Source organism: Aythya ferina (assembly GCF_964211825.1).
Source record: "Aythya ferina genome assembly, chromosome: 1".
Taxonomy (NCBI): domain Eukaryota; kingdom Metazoa; phylum Chordata; class Aves; order Anseriformes; family Anatidae; genus Aythya; species Aythya ferina.
Genome location: NC_140296.1, coordinates 194,107,710 through 194,129,579, shown reverse-complemented (window position 1 = coordinate 194,129,579; position 21,870 = coordinate 194,107,710). Strand labels below are relative to the sequence as shown.

The 21,870-nt window shown below is 40.0% G+C and overlaps 1 protein-coding gene across 7 annotated transcripts; it reads right to left on the bottom strand.

Moving 5' to 3' along the window:
• Positions 1 to 97: 97 nt before the first annotated feature.
• NAPEPLD (N-acyl phosphatidylethanolamine phospholipase D) lies at positions 98 to 21,341 on the bottom strand (the record flags this gene model as incomplete). Of its 7 annotated transcripts, none has more annotated exons than XM_084506970.1 (5): positions 98 to 1,313; positions 3,329 to 3,443; positions 4,388 to 5,034; positions 10,289 to 10,592; positions 21,170 to 21,341. In XM_084506970.1, the coding sequence occupies 4 exons, from the start codon at positions 10,574 to 10,576 to the stop codon at positions 1,188 to 1,190; spliced, it is 1,176 nt and encodes a 391-aa protein (XP_084363096.1). In that variant the 3' UTR covers positions 98 to 1,187. The 7 variants fall into 7 exon arrangements, with proteins under 7 accessions (XP_084363096.1, XP_084363093.1, XP_084363098.1 ...); XM_084506967.1 differs by having other exon boundaries at positions 21,031 to 21,242; XM_084506972.1 differs by lacking the exon at positions 21,170 to 21,341 and adding an exon at positions 20,566 to 20,586.
• Between the last annotated feature and the right edge of the window lie 529 nt (positions 21,342 to 21,870).

Sequence of the window (21,870 nt, the reverse complement as noted above, 5' to 3'; positions counted from 1 at the left end):
AATTTTAAAAACTGATCTTCATGGACTGGGAACACAAAATGTAATGCACGAGAGCAAAAAAAAAAAAAAAAAAAAAAAGACCCATATATTCCATAGATGAGAAAAATCATGAACAATCGATTTATTTTCCAATGAAATATGAAGGCGAGTAACAACCTTTTTATTTTTTGGCAACAATATGCTTTAATCCTGTAAATGAGCATGGCAATTTGATACAGATACATTTAGCCAAGTATTACAATAGTAAGTAATTTTGTAGTCTCTCATTCAACTTTAAAATTATAGGGAAGCTATAAGGAAAATTACCGCAGCCCTTGCTTCAGACTTCTCACTTTAAAAAAGTACTTAATAATAGGCTGAGTCAATGCAAAAACAAGCGCCATAAAGTGACTCTTTCATCTCATATACTGCATTTGACAAAAAAGTTATTATAGATGCATTCAGGCCTAACTTAAAGACACTGACAAAACAGTATTAGGGTGCAGATATTCTGGCCATCAGTAAGTATCTACACATTAATGTTGCATTATTAAGTGCTCTCTCACTCTCTCTCTTAAAGGCACAGTTCTTTAAATCATTTTAAAATTCAGCTTTTGTGGTTCCTCAGTAAATGAAAGTGTAGAAGCACTCAGTAAAATAATTATCTTACTGTGCTTGTGCTTTACCAACACAGCTGTACTGGGAGACTCCCCACATAACACAGAGTGAAGCTATCAAGAAACAGGGCGTAATTTTGAAATTAATGACTAAAAAGTGGGAGATTACATTTTGACAATGAATAATTCAAGTCAGCCATTAATTATAAGATTACATCCTGCTCTGAGGCTATTATTGCTGTTATAGGTAAGATGAAGAGTTGAAAAAAAAAACAAAAACTGTACAGTGTACATCAGTGATGTATGTGAGCCTGAAACTCCAAGTTATACCCAGACAATACCTTGTATATTAACCAGATCACCACTCAACATTTGTAAACAATTTAACTAGTAAAATCAATTTAACAAAAAAAAAAAAAAGTGTAATTGTAAAATTAACTTTATATGCAAGCTTTACTTAAGAAGCTGACAAACCTGAAACCTAGAACTCATATTCACTCAATCTGCTGTGTAAGTACATCAAATTAACATTTGTGATATTAATTTCTAGTTCAAATCAAACAAGGCTTACGAGGAACTGTTACTGGTTCATTATTCAGACCCATCATTTGTGCTCAAGTCCCATGATTCTCCATGGCTTAAGACAAAGAAGTCTTCTTTTTTCAAGCCATATCTTTCAAGAGCTTCATTCAGTTTAACTGGAGGATCCAAATAATACTGGAAAAGAGCAATATGAGGAAAAAAAAAACAAAACAAAAAAAAAAAAAAAACAATTGAGGCATATGGTAGAAAAAAAGAAAAAGAAGTATCACCACTCTAGAACACTGGCTTACATTTTAAATACTACCCCCAAAAAATCGGGGAACATATTTGTCAAATTGAACAAAAATGTTTGGTGTAATTTTTAGTTTTTAAGCAGTAAGAATGCTGATTTACATTCTTAAGTAGTAAGATGCAACTTATCCAAAATTCAGTCTTCAGTGTAATTACAGAATCACAGAATTTCTAGGTTGGAAGAGACCTCAAGATCATCGAGTCCAACCTCTGACCTAACACTAACAGTCCCCACTAAACCATATCCATAAACTCTTATTAGATTAAACTAGATTTCTTAAAAGCAGAAACATGGTCATTAGTTATTCTTAGCACAGAGGAGGAAGTAGTAACAGGCAGTAGATGGCGCTTTCTTGTGTTAGTAAAACAAACTTGTCAGTTTTAGCATGCCATTTCAATATCGTTCCTCTTAAGTTACTTCATTGTATTTGTTGTATTTCAAAAAAGGCAGCATAAGGGAGAATCGTCCTTTTTTTTTTTTTTTTTTTTTTTTTTTTTGCTAAATAGCTAATTTGTATCTCAAGTGCTAGTGACACAGCTTGTTACAAGTATCATGGATAGAAAACATAACTACAAACATTTTGCCTCAGGTGAACATACTTAGCTTCAGAACAAAGTTACCATGTTGCCTGGTGCAAAGGTTGCAAAGAAAGTTGAAAAAGAGCTGCCAGACAAGGTGTAAAGTATATGTAGATGCTTCCCTTTCACCATACTTTTATTTTGTCACTGTTAAGGTAACTGCTTATTAGAAATGGGGAGACGGGGCAGGGGAAAATCAGCAACAATTCAGGATAACCTATTTTTTCCATATTTTTGCCAGTAAAAGAAGCTATTATTTAACTATGAATCAAAAATAGCATTCAATTTATTTACTAGACAGACATAATTACATAATTAATAAATACTGTATTGAACTAAGGGCGCTCAGTGCTTATGTGATGCACTGCTGAGTTTGCTTCTATTATTGCACAGATGTCCCTACCTACAACGTTCCTTATTCACACTACAGGATGTGTTCTAGTTATTTAAACCTCCATACAATCATCCTATTTTTTCAGAAATTATTTGCCTTTTTTTTTTCTGCCTTCATATTCTAAAATTACCGGTAATGCACTATCACATCTACTTAATTTTCCATATGGAATGCTTAGACCCAGAAGATTGTGTGAATCTATACTGAATTAATTTCTTTCTTGTTTTCAGATGAAAGGATAGAGGAGCTGTTGTAAGAATCAATCTATTGATTGATTAAAACCTAAAGGTTCAGACTTTAGGGCACACGTGAAGTTATTGAAATTCTTGACTAAAGTGTAATTTTCTTGGCTACTTCAGTCTTTCTCTGCACCATATGTTTTGCATTTTAGTATTTACTTGCTAACCTTATACCATACACAAAGCAGGAAGGTGGGCAAATAAAAAAAGCGTGCAATTGTACTTCACTGGAGAGATCTATTACCTATATTTACTTTCTCTAAATCAGCAGGACTACAGTTGTAACTATTTCTGTGCATCTGGTTCCTTCACCAACAAAGAAGGGACTTTAAACGTGCTGCTTAGCAGCGTCCCCAACATGTTCCTCTGTCTCATGGACTTTTCCATCAAAAAGAAATTCAACCTAAAAAATATTTTTTTGCTAAAGTTACAAAATGCTAATGAATCTCCAGATGTTTCAATAACTCTGTTCTTTAAATTTAATCTTAACCATGGAAATATGATATTCAGTTACGAAAATGTTGGAATTGTTTTAACTGTAGTACCTATAGGAACAACTTTTCACTTCTGTAATGTCACATTTTAGGTATATACTACATATCTGTAAATGTAAACTGCATGAACAAAGTTTCATTAATGATCACATACTCAAGAAATCCAAAATCATATACAGTGCTCAAACGTACCTCATTTGCTAAAGCAAAGGTTCCCCAGTGAATTGCTACAGACTTCTTTGCTTGAACATCAATATGAATTCTTACAGCTTCTTCAGGATCCACATGCTGGTGTTTCATAAACCACCTACCAAAACACAAAGTGCATTTTTTGTGTCACATAATTAAGTGCCAGATTTCTTCTTAACTTGCATTAAGTTGCAAGGAGTCTTAAAAAAATATACCTGCCTAATCAAAAAGTTATAGAGTATACATGCCTGAAGAATATCCAGAGAACTCAAAATTGACAAGCTGGAATATACCAACATACCCACAGAACAACAGCTCACGTATTTTACTCCCTTTTACAAAAAGTTTTTCTTACCTATATTTTGAATAGTATTAATACATATTATTGGTACCTGGAGGCAGTAAGACAATAGATTTAAATTCTATTTAATTTCATTCTAATATTCCTTATCAAAAAGTACATGCTTCAGAAGACAGATGAAGGGAATGGTAGTAAATCAGAGGAGAATCTGGCAATTTTTGGAAAAAAAACAAAAAAAACAAAAACAAAAACAGATTTTTACACTTTGTTCTGACCCCTATCTTCCTTTCCCAGCCCATACATGCTTTGCCTCCAGCACTGTATGAACGTTATCACCTAAAAGTCCAGATACCCCATGATAAGTAGGATACGGATTCCTGAACAAATAGATCTTATACAACAGATTAATCTCTGTCTCCAGCTAAGTTGTAAAAGCAGCATAAGGACTGAAGCAAGGGAAAAATGCAGCAAGCTGCATGCATGATGTGGGTTGTGTGATGCTATTTAATAGACAAAGCCACAAAGTAATTCCAGATTTTTACTCAACATTTTCATGGAAGAAAGTCAGCTGATTCACCCTTGCTGTACTTAGTACTGAAGAATAAAACCTCTGAGAACACCAGGTGTACACAGGCAAGCAAACTAGACATTTTAACTCCATCTTCTGATTGCCTGACTGGTTTTGTTTGGTTGGTTTTAGAAGGGGAGGTCATTCAGCAATTTTTTTTTCCTTATTTTGATCGAACTTAAGATTTTCATACCTTGGCTCATAAGCTCCAATGGGGATGGCTGCGAGATCAAAAGGTCCAAACCTTTTACCTATCTGTTCAAAAGCAACACAGTAGCCGGTGTCTCCTGAAAAGAAAAACCTATTCCAAGGCCCCAAGACAGACCAGCTGCCCCACAGAACCTTGTTGTCATCTGTCACAGTCCTTTTGCACCAATGCTGCGAAGGGGTGAAGACAAAAGTTACGGCGTCGTGGCCGGGGACACAGTTCTCTTCCCACCAGTCCAGTTCAATCACGTTCTCACAGCCGCATCGCTGCATCCAGTCTAAGAGCCCCAGGGGCACAAACCAGCGCAGCTCGCTGCCGAAGCGTTCGTTTAAACTTTTTACACTGTTGTAGTCCAAGTGATCGTAATGGTTGTGGCTGATCACCACCGCATCTATTTTGGGGAGCTGGTCAACTGTGCACGGAGGTCCTCGGAAGCGCTTGGGACCCATCAGCTGCACCGGGGAAGCCCTCTGGCTGAAGATGGGGTCAGTAAGAAATACGATTTCATCCATTTCCACCAGAACTGAGGCGTGTCCCAGCCACGTCACTCGCATGCCAGTTCCCGTCTTTCCAACAAGTTCCGGGTTTTGAACAAAGTACGGTTTTAAAACTGGAAGCTCTTTATCGAGTTCCTAGCAAAAAAGAATATAATATGCATGAGATATCTGAAAACGTAGTTGGCTGTAGAATAAAAGCTTCATATAAGGCACCAATCATTACAGTCAAGACTCATTTTGTTTATATTTTAAGCAACCTCAGAACTGCCATACAGATGCCTTTTTAATGGGTGTTTTCCCAGCAACTTCCTAAAATCACCTTTGATTTTGTCACATTTTCACTTCTCTCTCAAGAGAGAGGAGAGAGCTCAAGAGTATTCCATCAGGCCAAGAGACCTACCAAGAGAAAGCACGTTTGAAAGCATTACAGTGAAAGCCCTGCAAAGCCCTGCAAAGCTCAGCTTGTGCAACTAAGTGATGCCTCCCCAAGCCCTAGCACAAATAAGTCACACAACCAGGGATAAAAGAATACAATGTTCCCAAAAATATTTGCCAAAGCTCTGTTCTACCAGCCTGTAGCAGACCCTCTCCCCCCACTAAGTATGGAAGGACCACCTGGGGGTTATCCTCACTTCATATTGATAGTTTTTACAGTTCTGTCTTCATATCTGCCAGTAATTCACTGAATATTCACTGAGACTCAGATCTCATTTTTAAGATGGTCCTTTAGGCACTTAGCTATGCTTTTCAAGAAGTTTTACTGAAACTTTCTAAGTAATTAAAATTTAATTATTACTGAATAAATCACTGTACCGATCTGCCTTTAGGTTCGGGATGCAGCCCCGTGAATGACCTACATCAACCAAAATCCATACTCCTGTGTAACAAAGTTAACGAAACCTTCCCCCACCTGCCCTCTTGTTCCAGCAGGAATGCTTACGCAGTTCTCAGATCTGACACCTCAGAGAACTGAATCAGCTGAATTTTAATCCAGAGGAGGGAAAAAAAGCTTTCAGCTTGGTCAGCTTCCAAATTTGACAGCACACAGCCTCAAAAGTGCTGCAGTCAGCACAAAGGAGGCCATGGCTGTATGTTATCTACTGAAACAGATCATCAAACCACCACTCCGTTCTCTCTTTTTGAACAAAAGTTGTGTTCTTCACTGCAGTTTGGTTGAAACGCGAATGGAAAAAGCTTTATTCATAGTAAATAGGGGGGCTTCTATTAAAAAAAGGTCCTCTCAGAGTTCCTGACCATCTCCATCTCTGTTGTATGGTAGCTACAGCTCTCCTCCCAGATCGCTGTGCTCTGCACTCCTCACATTACTTGAGTAGAATTTTCCTTTATTAGGTGACTTCTGACAACTCCTCTCCCCCTTCTAACCACTCATGTCCCAACACTTCTGGTTCCTACCCACATTCTCCCTGTCTTGGTTGTTGCTTTCATTCCCTGCCTCCAGCATAGCAGATAAACACTATCAGATAGCTCATACAGAGCCAGCCTCCTGCTCCCTTGAAAGCTCAGCTGATACTGTGACAGCTTAGGAGTCTAGGATTTCCTTTGCTAAAACAGTCCTGGTAGCTTCAGGGAAGTTACTTACTCTGCAATATTTTATTGATTTCAAGGGCATATGTCGGGGTGGATACTGAAATCTTACTGTAAGTAATGAAATATTCATGAAATTGCTTTTTCTGAGAGCTAATGGACAAGACGTGTGTCTCCTGGAAAAAGTTTCATTACTGGCTCAAAAAAAAAAAAAAAAAGAGGCATATACTTACTGTATAGAGAACCTCTAAAGCTGACTGGTTAGTGTAATACAATCATTTAATTCATAGAACAATGAACAAAGTATGATTAGTAGACTGAGAAAAGCTGTCACTTCTCTAGGAAAAAAATGAAGTGATGTTTCATTCTAAGTACACAACAGTGCCATACTACTCAAGAACGGAAATCAGGTCAACACATGAAATTATGTGGTTAAATCCATAAAACAGATTATATCAAGAAAATTAAACACAGATATGAAATTTAATAATTCTCACAATACATTTTATGTCAGTAAGGGCATTTTTTATGGCAAACATTCTTTTCACGTACTTGTTTTTAAAGTGGGACTACAAATCATTTTGCACTGAAAGTCAGGCAAGTTCACTGTGTCCTCACACTTTTGCATCACAACTATGCCCACAAAAGACAAACTCTTAGGAAAGAGCTAAATTTTGCTATTTCAGGTAAGACAGCTCAATCATTCTATGTCTCAAATAAGAAGGCAACTGCTTGGCTCTCCCACCAAATGAGTAAAAGAAGTCATTCTACTTATTGGCTACACTATTTTTGTCAAACAAAATTTTCTGGCCAGTACTAGTAGTGCCTGACAGAGTGTTTACACTAAGCAAGGAGTTGCTTATGTACAATGATTTCTCACTCCTCCTGGAGAAAGGAAGGTGAGTCTCAGTTCCAAGACCCAACATGTCTCCTCAGGGCCAGCTTCAGCTTCAACCAGTGGCAAAGGGGACAGGTAGTAAGATTAATTGCCACATGACAGTTCAGTCAATGAGATTACATGTTTAGTATGTGTTCACTGGGATGCAGCTTATGTTTCACTGAGAAATGGTGAACAACATGGACCACATCCTTAAGATCAGTCATAGGAAAAAAAAGAGGAGCATTTTCAGGGTTTGTTCCTAAGAAGAGGAAACAAAAACAAAGTTTCCTGATAACTGAAGACTTTCTTGGTTCAAAACCTAGATTGAAAGCCTACTTATAAAGCAGTGAGCACTAACAATTCAAATTAGAAGATCTCAAAACTAAACCACAAGTTCTACTGGCAGTATACTGTTCTACTCTAGTATACAAGTTCTACTGGCAGATAGTGAACAAAATACATAAACTTATAGAATCTTTGGCCTGCTATAGTACATTTTGTTCTCTGACAGACTGACCAGAAACATTAATACCACAGGAATTACAGTAGAATTTTGAAACATGACATCCATTTCAAGTCAGCTACCAACAGAAGGAAACGTGCCTAATGCTGTCTTGTCTTTATCACTGGTAGAATATGAAAACGTGCCCTACTGTGCCATGTTGTGTCTCCCACCCCCAGATCTTTCCTTCCTAATGCAAAGGAGGGAGAAACACATGACTGGCTTTGGTAAAACTTGCTAATTAGCTTAGGATTTTTGGCACTTAGTTCATGCTGGAATACCACTGGATTTTTACAGAAATAAGAACATTCTCCATTGTTGATCCAACAGCTAATACTTCAGAGGCACTTCAATGGCACTGGAAAAAAAAAGCTTTTAATAAAACCTGTATTAAAAGTACAAAAAGTTTATGTATTCCAGATAATGATAGAGGCTTGTTGTGAAGACATGATTATAATACATATAGCTTTTACCCACTGAACTACCTGGATAATTGCTATTTTTATTTTTTTTTTGAAAAAACATATGCAAAGCATTTGGTACAGATAAACTGAACCTGCCCAGTATAGCAGCACGCTCAAAAGTGGAAACTAGAGCAGGAATCTCTTGTAAGGATACGTTATCTACCAGTGCTAAATAAAGTATGGAGCCCTTAGTTTGAATTTTAAACAAGCTCAGAAGTGCTTTACAGCTTGATTTAGGTGTGGAGCAAACGTAACTGGAACAAGCATCAAAATGGCTGAGGATCCAAGAAGTGCATTTCATTGATCCCTATCTAGGTTCTTCTGTTTCTGATTTACTTCACCGAGCTACTGAATAATTGCAGGCACTTAATTCAACAATTTCAGATGCAAAGCAATAAAATTAGTCCAAAATGAATTCCAGTTGGGTCAGAGAGAGAGCACTTTACAACTGGTAGAGTGCAGATTTCTTTGTAATCATCCTTTATTGCAGGGATAACCAGTAAATTAAAGAGGAGCGCTGCAGTTCTCCACTGCCATCAAAGCTGCATGTTCTGCAGTCTGCACTACACCTGAGCACTGCCTACTAGGTAGCTCAGTCACTAAACAGTTTCTGACCAGTGCTGACAAGATCTGCAGCGATGATTATAGGCACCGTACACACACAGAATAGGGCAGCAGTCAAAGGCAACTGGGAAGAATTTTATGTGAATTTTACATAAATGTGGCTGAAGTATCGTAATGCAACACGCTGTCTGGAAAGCTGTACACACTGCGATACAACTGCTGTTATTACAAGGTACAGATAATGTACAGAAGCACAACACCAAATTTAAACTGGTACATTGTTGGAATGGATCTCAAGACCGAAATAGGTTTGTTGGGCTTTATTTCTGAAGTCAATTATTACTACAGAACAACTACAGCCAGGATTAATTCCCCCTTAAATATGCTGCGTCACACATCCTTAAAGAAATCCCCAAATTTTTCACCCTTGTGTTAGTAAATAACAATTTTCCTGCTAGTAAAGTTGATCAAATTACTTCCTTCACAGGTAATTCATATACAATAAAAATAAAAACGTAAACTCTTGCTAAATACTGCCTGGGAGATTATAGCTTACACTTGCCTTCTTGGATGCTTAAAAGCATTATTAACTCTTGTTGGTTCAAAAGTGTTTTCTCTGCTTGTGTACCCTTTAGCACAGCTCTTCTGCACTGCAAGACAACACATTAGAAAATAAACTGAGAAGTAATCCTGTCAAAACTGGAGCCATCCAACCAATGGTTTTCCAACATCCATTACTCTTCATGGAAAAGAAGCAGCTTTCAGAGGTTGCTTCTCCCACCTCCTCTTTTTTAGACCTTCTTTATATATACATTTGACAGAAGCAATATACAAAGAACAAAAAATGGTGTTTCCCAGTAGGCTGGCACTGTACCTTTAATATTTCAGTACAAATACTTGCTCAGATTAGTTTTAATATATACATTTTTTTCTCTTGATACACTGAAACAGAAAAACATCTCCATAAGTAAGACAGCTACTATTTAATATATATATAAATTTACAAAAAAAAAAAAAGATTATCTCAATGGCAGTATGAAAAGGATATTTAAAATCAAACATGTCACAGCTTTTGTCTGATATGTTTGTTATATGATTCAGAAGGCAATACCTATTAAAAATTAAACAGTTTATCTGTTTAAGTAGTTTACGATTGAGCTAGGAGATCATTTTTGTTGTTTTTGTAAAAATAAACTGACCTGGATAAATCAAAGGTTGGGGAACTAACTGGAAGTCAAAAAAAATGAAAAGGCAGAAAGGATCATCCCGCTTTTGGAAAAGAATAAAGAAAGCAATTCCAAAAATCAGAAAAACAACACTGAGGAGAGTCTCCAAAAATTGTCTAAAAGGTATTAGTTAGGAATTATCATGTTTTATTGATTACAGAAGAGGTAAGAGCAATCTAGATCAAGACCAGAATAAATAAATACTTACCTGTTTTGAACTTGGCACGTTGCTGTTATCTTTTTCCATGAGGCACCATTTCAAAACATTTGGCAAGGTTGGTGACTTCCATGTTGGCCATGGGTTGACAAATCTCCCATCTTTGCCTCTCTTTGATTTAGTTACATCTTCTTCTAACCTGTAATCCAGCCTGAAGCTTTTCCTGGAGGTCCTGGAGGAATCGCTGCCCCTGGATCCTCGATCTGCATTCTGAGGTTTCCTCACTGCTTCCTTAGGGTACTGGCTGCCTGCAGACGGCTCTTCTATTTTCCCCTCCATATCTTTTTGAGGAGAACTAAAATACATTTTTAAATTAATCAATCTTTTCTTAGATTAATGTCAACATTCATAAGACTGAATCTTCTCACACATTAGAAACAAGCCTGCCCTACTCATTTTATGATCTACTGTATTTTTCTTATTTTTCTTTTAGAACAGTTGCTGTTACACAAAAGCCTTCAAAAACATGCTGTGGCAAGTAGACAGGAGATCTCTTTGTAGTGCAGGCAGAATTTTACTCCCTGGTATGCACAGCTTCAGATACTAACACTATTATCTACCAATTGCAAGACCGAAGGGGGAGGGGATCCTTACTATTCTTCCAAAATGTAAATTAAGTTCCTCCTGAAGCTTATGACATTCAGTGCCCGATGTAATACAATCCCACAAACATGTCCAAGAGACACTGAACTATATAGTGCCTTAGGACTTGCCCATACAGTGACTTTACTTTGCAGTAAGAGCAGCAGTCTCATGTAGCATTAACAACATGTTACTTCTGCCTACACAATGCATCACAATGTATACAGACATCCAAGAACACAGAACATAGAAGATGTTTGGTCCTATTTCCTATCTTGTCCAAAATCAAGGTAAAGCTTATTGGAGTAACAGTGAAATTAACTGCTTCAAAGACAAGTTTGATACAAGTTTCACTGAACTGATGAACGAAAGGCCACAACAGCTTGGAACATCTCAAAATCATGTCTGCGATGCCTGTTCTTAATTCCGTTTTGAAATGAAAAAAATAGGAAAATAACTGAGAAAAGTTTATTTCTCTGAATTTCTCACAAATTTGGGGCATTTCATAGGACACTTTGAACTCAGTAGTCAGTCTCTTATTCCAAACCATACTTCAGTGTTGGACAGCTTGGGAATATGGAGTCCCATTGATCTCATTAGAACCAAGGTAAAGAAAACAAATATCCCTACTTTATTTAAAAAGTTGCTGAAGCAATTCAGTCAAAGCAAAATGCTTCTGTTTCTACATTTACGTTCATCATTTCAGTGTTCTGACAATATTTAAAAAAAAACAGGTTGCTATTTTAAGAAGTGCCTACCTTTCAGGTACTTACATCTCTACCTGATAAAAACCAGAAGATGCCTAGTAATGAACAGACAGCACGATATGCTGCTTAGAGGCAGAAAGTTTTTTTTGTTTGTTTTGTTTTGTTTTTTAAAATTAGAAATTGTGAACTTTGTCCTGTGGAAAGTTCTCTACCACACAGTTTAGACTAGCCACCATTTCATTAACTCAGCTATTCGAACTCTTGCTGGTATACTCACATATGAAGCACAGGTCTGATGTACCAAAGTCAGTCCACTCATACAACATTTTCAGGAAACAGAATTGAATGAAGCCCACAGTTTGCTTTGAAATTTCTTAAATGTGGTATTTTCTAAGTAGCTGGCTAGGCAGAACTCACTGTGCTGCTCCTAAGTTCATAATTACAGAAAAAAATAGATTGTTACTGCAGCATTACAGCTGGGCTTTAACAGGCAGAAAAGCTGTGTTACCAAGGCAAATCCAAATGCATTTACTGGTGATGCTCTGCCTCCAAATGCAGAGCTCTTCCCTGATATTTCTGCAGGGATCAGTTAATAAACAGCAAGTGGGAACACACGTCACTTGTGAATGCAGGACAATTGTTCAGTCAACACTGAGAAAGCATTCCTGGTAACACATTTGAGAAGTAATACTCTCGGTCATAACCTTGTTTTAACAAAATTGCTTTTTATCCCAGTTTCCCTGCAGTTTTACTGAAACGACTCCATTATCCATTTGCTATTTAGCTATAATATACAACATCTGCATCAGAACATGAACTGTACCTGTTGATACTCCTGAGCTGTTTTCTCTATTCCATAAAAGATTTACTGGAGCCAGCCTTCAATGGAACAGCCACCCAAGTTGCTCTATGCTGTTTTTCACACACATAAGGGGTAATTAAAAGAATCAGCGGCACAAAAAGGCAGATGGAATATGAAAAAAAAAAAAAAAAAGAAAAAAAAAAAGGAATACTAAATTTTAAGGGATATATTAACTGTTCCTTTAACTTAAAAATGTCTCATGTGGCATTCCTCAAAGAGCATCTTCAGTGCCAAGTCCTCTTATTAATTTAGCAAAGCACGCAGACACAGCATAGAACATCTACTCTTCTAGAAAGCATCACGAAAACAAATCACAAAAGTTTAACCAGATAGGTACTTAATTCCAGGAAATTCTTCTGTTAACATCTCAGATGTCTGATTTTTAAATATATATGACTACTGTAATTATTGTTCCTACAAGCCATTTTATATTAGAGAGCAAAGTGCCTAAGGTTTTATTTTTAAGCTTCTGTTTATCTATTCATTCATCTCTAAAATAGGTGAATTCTGCCTTTGCTTACATTTTTATAAAAACCTTTGATCTTATTCTGAAAGTATAAGCCTCTAGGGGAAGTAGGGATCAACTCCGCTGATTAAACAAAGACAATGCCAAAGCATTTAAGGCACTGCAGGTATCTGTCTGCCAACATATTTTCCACATGATGCACATACATTACTTTCATTAGTATTCCATAAGCAACCGAAGGGAGAAAAGACCTCAGCACTCACAGAATACTTTAAACTCTTTTACATGCATAAGAAAAGGACAAATTTACAAACTAGCAACTGACAAAGTATTCCTGATGAACTGCAGGTTCCTTTGAAGTCTCACCGATTCACTTCTGTTTCATTTAAACTGGTAAAACGTATCCAAGACTATTCATGGAATACAGTAAAAGAAATCTGATTTTTCTTATTAAAAAGTGGTAGACTCATTTTGAGAAAGCCAAGATGTTTCAATCATTAGCTTAAAATAAAACTCAACCAGTTATTAGTTTAAAGAGATCCTTACCCTTTTTTTTTTTTTTTTTTTTTGCAAAAGAAAGCCTCTTTCAAGGAGATTCAGCAGCTATATTTTAAATATTAAAAACTACCCAACAGGAATGAGCCGATATTTCATCCAGCTTTTCTGAGTTCCTCCCCAAGAAAAATAATAGTTTGGCAGAGAGCTTCCAATAATATTTAAAAAATACATTTAAGCACTGGATCGCCAGCCAAATTATGACCAGCAGAGGTACTAAAACCCAACTGGACAAGAATTGTGTTCGCTTGTGGGGGCAGAGGGAGGCAGCAGGAAGGGGCCACGTCCTCGGTGGATATTTGTTATCACAAGGCTCCACCAGACATCTTTATTTTCCACACTTTTAAATAAAGGGGAGAAGTCCTACTCTACTCTGAGGCACTAAACTGATTTGTTAACATTGGAAAAGACCCTTTGGGATGAGGTGACGTACCCACAAAAAGGGCAAGTGGATCGCCACTGCTCCTAAGAGGGGCTCAGCCAGGAGGCAAGGCCACCATCCCCGTGCTGGGAGATGCTTTCCTGCTTCAGCTGCAGGCAGAGAAGGAAACGTACCAACGCAGAGGAACTGCTGAACGAGCCCATTAGTCATGCCAAACCCACTGTGCCAGAAGGTACACTAGACAGAAGGGAAGCACAGCCCTGTTTGATGAATAGGACGAAGCCTAACATGAATCAAAACACAGAGCTCACACAACTGGTTTTCCAGCACCAGGTGCTAAGGGGCCCCTGCGAATCCACAAAGCAAGAGCAAAGTTGTAGATCAGGCAGGACACGGCAAGGAAAACCCCTGCTTTATGTTCTGGCAAGCAGGTTCGTTCCTGGAAACAGGATGAAGTTTTTAGGACAGTAGGTTTGGGGTCGATTGTTTATTTTAGCATTGCTTATCTAACTGTGAACTCGGATACAAGTATTTTGGCTCTAAGTCTTTTCTTTACTTAGGAAAATCATTACAAGTTTATTTAAACATTTTAGTACTTCCTCCTATCTGTTCCAAAAGAAGGTTGAACACAGGATACATAAAATTTACAAGCACCACCATCATTAAAATTTCTGTTTCCAAGTACTCAATGCAGAGCTTCCAGCTCCGCATTATTTTAACTTCATCAGTAGAAGAGCATCAACACAGAACCTGGTGTCCAAGTCCTCACCTTTTCCACTCAGTCTTTACCAGCCACTACTCAATACACAGAATGGATATAATTCTTCCTCCTAAGGATACAGCCATACATAATCACTAACTGTAAACCCTGCTGGAACAAATTTATCCTTTTCTACCTAGAAACATGGTCCTTATTGAACAAATTCATAACACAGAAAGTTTAAGAAAGGGTTACTATGAAACTATGGTTTACCTGAACCCACCAAGATCCACAGAACCTCATACCTACCTTGCAAACATCCCACATATTTCAGATACCCTTATTATTATTATTCAGATATCCTTATTACTCTGTTTTTGAAGCAATGAGTTTGGTTTATTTCTAATTGCTGCCTCTCTCTATAGACTACCTCCAGGATTTAGGTGATGCAGCGTGCAGCCCAAAGGGATACCTGAATACTGCTACCCAACTCACAGATTTTCTTACAATATGCATGCGTTTTATGGCTCCCAAAAGCACACTTCTGGCTTGAAACTAAAATAAATAAATAAAAGGGTTTCAGCTAAAAGCTAAGGTATTTGCAAACACTAGGGAGCACACGAGTAATTTTTTTTTGAAAAAAGCCCCCTGCACACTCAACTATCAAACCACTGCCAGTTAAATTTTGGCAGTACTTTTATTTTTCCTTCAGGTCAGAAATTGTCTGCATTAATTAATGAACAGTTCGAGACCGGAAAATTCTAAATGCATTTAAACTTTTACTGTGAAGTACTTCAGGCTGTCCAAACCAGTTGCAACAGCAGTTATTCCTGATGCCCTCTCAGTCTTAGGATTTCACACAAAGGAGCTCTCAAGCCTGGAACTAGCTGATCTGCAAATACTTTTATTATTTGAGATTTCCAATTAAAAGCTACAAGCACGAACAAGTGCTACAGAAATTTTCATTCCAATTATTTGATATTTTAACAGCCAGCTACAGATTCCATAGGGCATCCTGTTTTCTATGATATTTTTCACAATCTCCCCAAATCCATGTTAGTACAGCCTTCTTCTATCCTTGGTTGCACCCATTTTGTAGCACAGCTATAGGCTGCCAGCTGCCCCCTCTTTGCTCCTACAGATCCCGACTCCACAGCAGCTCTGTGTGCTGTTAAAGATGAACAACTGAGTTGATAACAGAAGCAGAAGTAGCCCTCTCTATAAACCCCTTAGAATTAGGGCAAATCTTCAGCCAGTCCTATCTAGTTTCAAGAATCAACAGTCCAAAGGTTTATTTATTCATAACAGCAAGAGAAATTCTAGTTGCAAATAAAGCAAATATGAGGCTTTTTACAACAGCTGCAGCACTGAAGCCACCACCAGCAGCCAACCCACCTGTGCCCTTGCTGCTCCCCTAGGCTTGCCAGAACAAATGTGTGTCCACATGATGAACTCAGCCAAGAGACCGATCAAGCTGATAGTCCCTCCTTACCTGCCCATCCCCTGGAGAAGCGCTTATTTTCACCTGGATCACTGCGTAACCATGCAAGCATTTATACCAACAAGCTGGCTGGGACAGGGGAGGGTGCTAAACCACCAGGAAGTTATTCCCAGTGATTAGGAGTGCCTATCAGCTACACCCTGCTGTGCCCTTGGACACAAATGCAAACGTGCGTTAGTCGGGTCCACGGTAGCCCCTGGGGCCAGCTATTTCTCAGCCTGGTGGTCAGCTCGGACGTCAGACGGACTGTAGGAGGATGCCTCCTCCTGGAGCTGAGGCAATGCATACCGGCTCTCCCTGTGCTTCCAGCGCCCAGCTGGCTAACCAGCCCCATCCTCCACAGCTGCTTTACAGCCCCATCATGCTGGGGACTTGCATTTAGTAGTACAGAAGATTTGTGCTACGTGTATATTCTGCTTAGCTTGTGGCACTACACGACAGTCACTGTCTACAGGGGCCACGCATACTAACAGAGCTGACAGACTCAGCATCCAGTGCCCGTACCTTTACATACCCATTAAAGCAAGTCGTTTCCTTCTCTAGCCTCATCTTTCACTGCAGGCTTGCATCCAGGTTTCCAAAATCTGGCACGCGGCCCTCACATTTAAAAGCGCAGCCTGGTCTATCATTATGGTTAAGCACAAGAGCGGTGGGTGTATCGCTGTGCTATTCCGGAGGCAGTCGCAGAAGGAAAGCAGGAGTCCACTTGCCCTACACCAGAACATAAGAGCGCTTTACTGTCCTCTCTCTACACAACCAATCTCATACAGCCACTTAATGCATAGGGAGGAACGCGGGAAACGCTTCTGGAGCTGGGATTTAAAGTTTTCTTACCTGCTCTGCTACGCAGGACTCCAGCTGACCACATACGGAAATGAGGTTTGTGCATTGCAGCCGTGCTGTGGCACACGGGACAATTACTGCATCGTGACTCAAATGCAGACAATTTCTAAAGTCAACAAAAAAATACCAGAAGCTAGCCCATGCACACAGCTGAGCACTGATAACCCTTGGATTCAGACAGCAAGGATAATCTCCATGGATAGCCCCTCGCACTCGCAAGGGATTCCAGAAAAGCTCCCCTAAAGGTGCAAGGACACAGCTGGAGCCATCCAGCTACGGCACCAGGACCCCAGCGGCAGCGCCCTGGCACCAGCCCTGCTCTAATAGCTGCTCATGCAGATGAGCAGTTCATTAGTTTTAGTTGCTCTCCTGACGTGAATAGAGTTAATCATAGACACAAACCCTGCCAGGACGGGGCTTACTGTTAGAAGAAACAATCAAACGTTGAGGTTCAGCATTTATAAGCATGCTTCAGCCACCCTCACGTGTTAATAGGCTGAGCGTCTTGGTTTTAGCACTTCAAGCTATTTTCTGATGCTAAAGCTGTTAGCACAGGTTTTTCTTAACTAAAATGAAATTTTAAAATATGACAAGCTTACACTCTGGCTTGATGGTAGAGGTCTCCTGCCTAACATCTTCTGTCAGTTAGACAGGACTAAGGATAAATGACACTCCCCTACCACGCTCACTGAGAGGAAGGCTCTACACGAACATGCAGTGGCAGAAATCTGACTTTGTTCATGGCACACGGCCACGGAGTAAGAGCTGTTCTTACAAAAGTGCCCAGAAGTCCCGTCAAAACCTTCACCCATAGGATCCACGTGGCAAAGCAGGATCCAAAGCAGTTCATATATATCCAGCTCTGGCATTTTTATGTCTGCAACCCCACAGTTGCTATCTCTAACCCATTTACTAAGGCTTTTAATTTTCCTTTTCTCTCCAAGCCAGAAAGGAACAAGCTGCAATGCAAACTTTCTCTAGACTCACACTACAAATAATCCTTTAAAATCCCGCAAAGCTTCAGTTATTCAGGAAGCGCAGCAACACCCAACCATTAAACTAGTCTTTATTTTTAAGTTAATAGTCACACATTTTTTGTTTATATGCATATTTAAGTGTTCCTCTACTTAATTCCCTCTCTTCAGTTCAAAGTCCAAACACATGGGACCCAATGTGATTTCTTTGCAATATAAAAATATTTCCCTAAGTTATTTTTTTCTGTCTTTCACACTTAGTTTTCAACATGTGCTTAATTTTTGCTTGTCCAAATAACATTCTTTCTCCGTGTATATATACACACACATTCCCCCCAGACATACGGCTTTTTACAGAACTGTAACATCCGACCTCAAACGTATTGAAATCCAAATAAAACATTTCCACATCATTTAATATAAGGAAATTAAAGTTTTTCCTTACTGAAAAAAAATAGTTTTTCCTTGAATGTTCAAAGACCATCTTGCACATGAGTTAAGCTAAGAGGCGATCAGCCTTCCCAAATATGATGTTTGAATCCTCCAAACTTCACGCTAGAAAGACAGAAAGCTGTCATACAGCACCCTGTAAGTTCTTCAACTAGAGCACAGCCAAAGGAAATTACAAGTGGTGGAACACCAGACACAGCAGAACACAAACACAGAAGGAAATTAGAACCATCACAACACATCAGCATTTTTCCTGACAACTCCTTTTCCTATCCATGACCAGCCTTTTACTCCATCCCCACAAGTACAGGTTATGATGCCTCTCCACGTACTCTCAATGAAATGCAAAGTGCTTTAGTTGTTAGTCAACAGCAAGAGAGTTGAAGTTGTTTGTTCATTTGTTTTCCCCTTATGAAGGAGTCAAGGCACCTTTCCAACATAAATGTGAGCCATCTACTAATTTTCAAGGCACCATCTTAAGTACGTAGGTGTTTCCAGGAGACAAAATGTTTAATTTAAAAACACCTAAATACATACACACAAACAACTTGTTATTGTGGCAATAACAAGTTATCAGGAACAGCTGAACCTCAATGAAACCTTCCCTCAAAAACCAGGCCACAGCATGGGAGACTTCACGCTAAACAACTGAAGTTATTTCCAAACATTGTAAGCAATAAAAAAATAAAATATTATGATAAAGCTTACTCAGCAGATAGCACCCCCAGCTACAACTGTGATAACAGATCCTACACAAAACAAATCTCTTGATACGCATCCACAGCCTTCTTCCTTACCAGCTGACTTTTCGCTTGCACACCACCACACAAACCTTATTTTTCACAATAGGGACACAACGGCAGCCACGTGTTTTCATGGTGTCACTTGGTAACGTCCAATTCTCTTTGCCGAACAGCTTTGTAGGATGGATCTGTTTGGGTGCAGTCGCATGCTATTCAAACCTAAGTTGTACCTTCTTTGCATAGCTGCCAATTACATGCAGACAGTAAATAACGTGATTGTTAATTCCAAACCAAGTACAACATCTGCTTTACAGAGAAATCCTTGTTATTCAAAGCCTCTAGCTGTGCTTAGAGGCAAGATGACCAAGTGATTTACCACGGCCCAGCTCTGAGCATATTGGAACGAGGACCCTGATTACATCCCTAGCCAACATGCTGCAAGCTACAAAGGTACAGCAGTTAAGTGAAAAATTAAATTGAAATCAGGAATGGATTTACAGATGTGACCAAAAGAAAAAAAAACAACTCACAGCAGGTGTTATACATACAGGCACTAATTAATACAGCAGCATTAGCATTTTCATCACCACAGATAAAACAATCGCTTTCCTCTTTGCAGAATAGAATTTAAAAGCTATTTCTGGTTTGAGAATTAGCAGATCTAGTTCAACCTTGGGCTTGAAAGACCATAAAAATAGTATTTTTCTGCTGAGGTAATCCCTCCAATCTACTTAGTCTATACAAGGGAAGAAAACAATAATATTGGAACGCTTCCTTTTAAACAGGGCACAGGTCTCTTTTGATCTGGGCCAAGCTGAAGCCCAATTAGCTGGTACTCGTATTTCAGCAGTTTCCCTTCCATCCCTTCCTCCTCTCCTGAGCAATCCTCTCCATCACGCTGCAGAAATCAGACTGGGCTTCCCAGTCTTTAGGCATTCAAAGTTCCTATTACCTTTTTATAAGAGATATTTCAATTTCAGACCATTTCAGGCATTACTGCAGCAACCCTTGCAGTAATTTCTTAAATAGTAAGTAGTTTTTTTTATATATTATTAATGCTTGTTTTTTTTTTTTCCTTGAGAATTTAATCAGCAAAATGAATCAGGCTTTATTTATTAACTGAGAGAACAGCCACTATGAATTAAAGAAAAATATACAACCATTTTCACGAGTCTTCTGCCAAAAATAGAAGCAATAGCTACTACTTATTTCCCTCTTATCTTAGATTTTTGATGTTGCTTTGGTCAGTGTAGCTTGAAAAATAAAACAGGAAGACACAAGTACAAACTACTTTCCTTTAGAAGAAAACCTGAAAACTTGCAAATGGAAAAAAAAAAAATCACGATCATCACTGGAAAAAACATTTCCACCGAGGCTTAATACGAACATTACTGCACGAAGTCAAGACGTGCAACAAATGCTTCCCCTAAATCCTTACTAGAGATAATTGCCGATGACTGAGATTATGGCTGAACTAATTACATCAAGTTACTTCGTTAATACCTTCCACTTCACATTTACATCGTGCAATAGAAGAAAAACCCTGGCCAGCACCACCTGCCTCCCGTATCGAGGACAGGGCTCCCGAGCCGCCCGCCCCGCGGAGCGCCCTGCTCCATTATATAACCCGCCGCTGCAGCATATCCCACCGGCCCCTTAGGGGAAACTATAGCACCACCGCTTTTATCCCAATAAAAGTGGGACTTTCTCCTTCCAGCCTCCCTTTCCTCAGCGCCAGCGGAGGGCAGGCGCTGGGGGTGCCGCTGCCCTCAGCATCCCCTCAGGGATCTCCCGCGCCACCGAGCCGGGGCTGAGGCAGGCTCCGATGGCCGGGGACCCCTTAACTTTTCCCTCCCCCGGTACCGTAATTTCAGCCCTCCCGGGAGCAGGTGGGGTCGGGCAGGTGCTTCCCCCACACGACCACAGGAGTCCCGGCTCCCCCCCTGCCCTCAGGAGCGCGGCGCTCACCTCCCGTGCCGCTGCCCCTGAGGAGCCCCGTCCTCCTCCTCCTTCTCCTCCATGGTGCCGCTCCACCCCCTCGGCGGCGGCTCCGCGACTCTCCAAGAGGAGGAGGAGGAGGAGGAGGAGAAGGGCTGCGGCTTCCCACCTGACCAGCACGCCGCCCAGGGCAGCGCGCCGAGCTGCAGGCAGCCGCTCCGCAGCGCCCGGCTCCTCGCCATGGCCCGGGCCGCTCCCCGCGGCGCTCACAAAATGGCGGCGGGGGGGGACCGGGGCTGAGGGGGGTCGGCATGGCCGGGCAGGGGGCTGGGGTTGATCGGACACTGTTGTCCTGCGGTCCCGTCTGGGGGTGTGAGTGTGCTCTTAACCACCTGGTGCTGCGCTGAAAAGTTTCCTGAACTGGGTTTTGTGAAGAGCTAGGAGGGATGACACCGCTGCTGGAGGGAAGCAACCCTCACTAGGTCATGTACCGCTGGAGCAAAGCCACCCAGGCAGCCTGCCTTACTCTCACAGAGCAGCTCTCAGGCCCTTGCATTGCCCTCGTTCTTTCCTTCACTGTTAGGAAGTTCAAACTCATGCCAGAGTTTCTTTGCACGGGGGATTAGGACGGTTTCCTCACCCCTGCCTACACCTATGAGTAGTTCACACCTGATTCCAGCTGCGGACTGAGGGATTTTGAGGAACCCAGTCCAGAGCAATGAGGGTCTCAGTGAAATAAATGTCTAATTTTAAAATCTTTCCTTATCTTCTTGAGCACGTGGAAGGTAAATGGAAGGTGAAGGATAAAGCTATGTGTGTGTGTTATAAAGAAGTGGTATACAGCAGCAATATGAACTCAAGGCCTCTCTG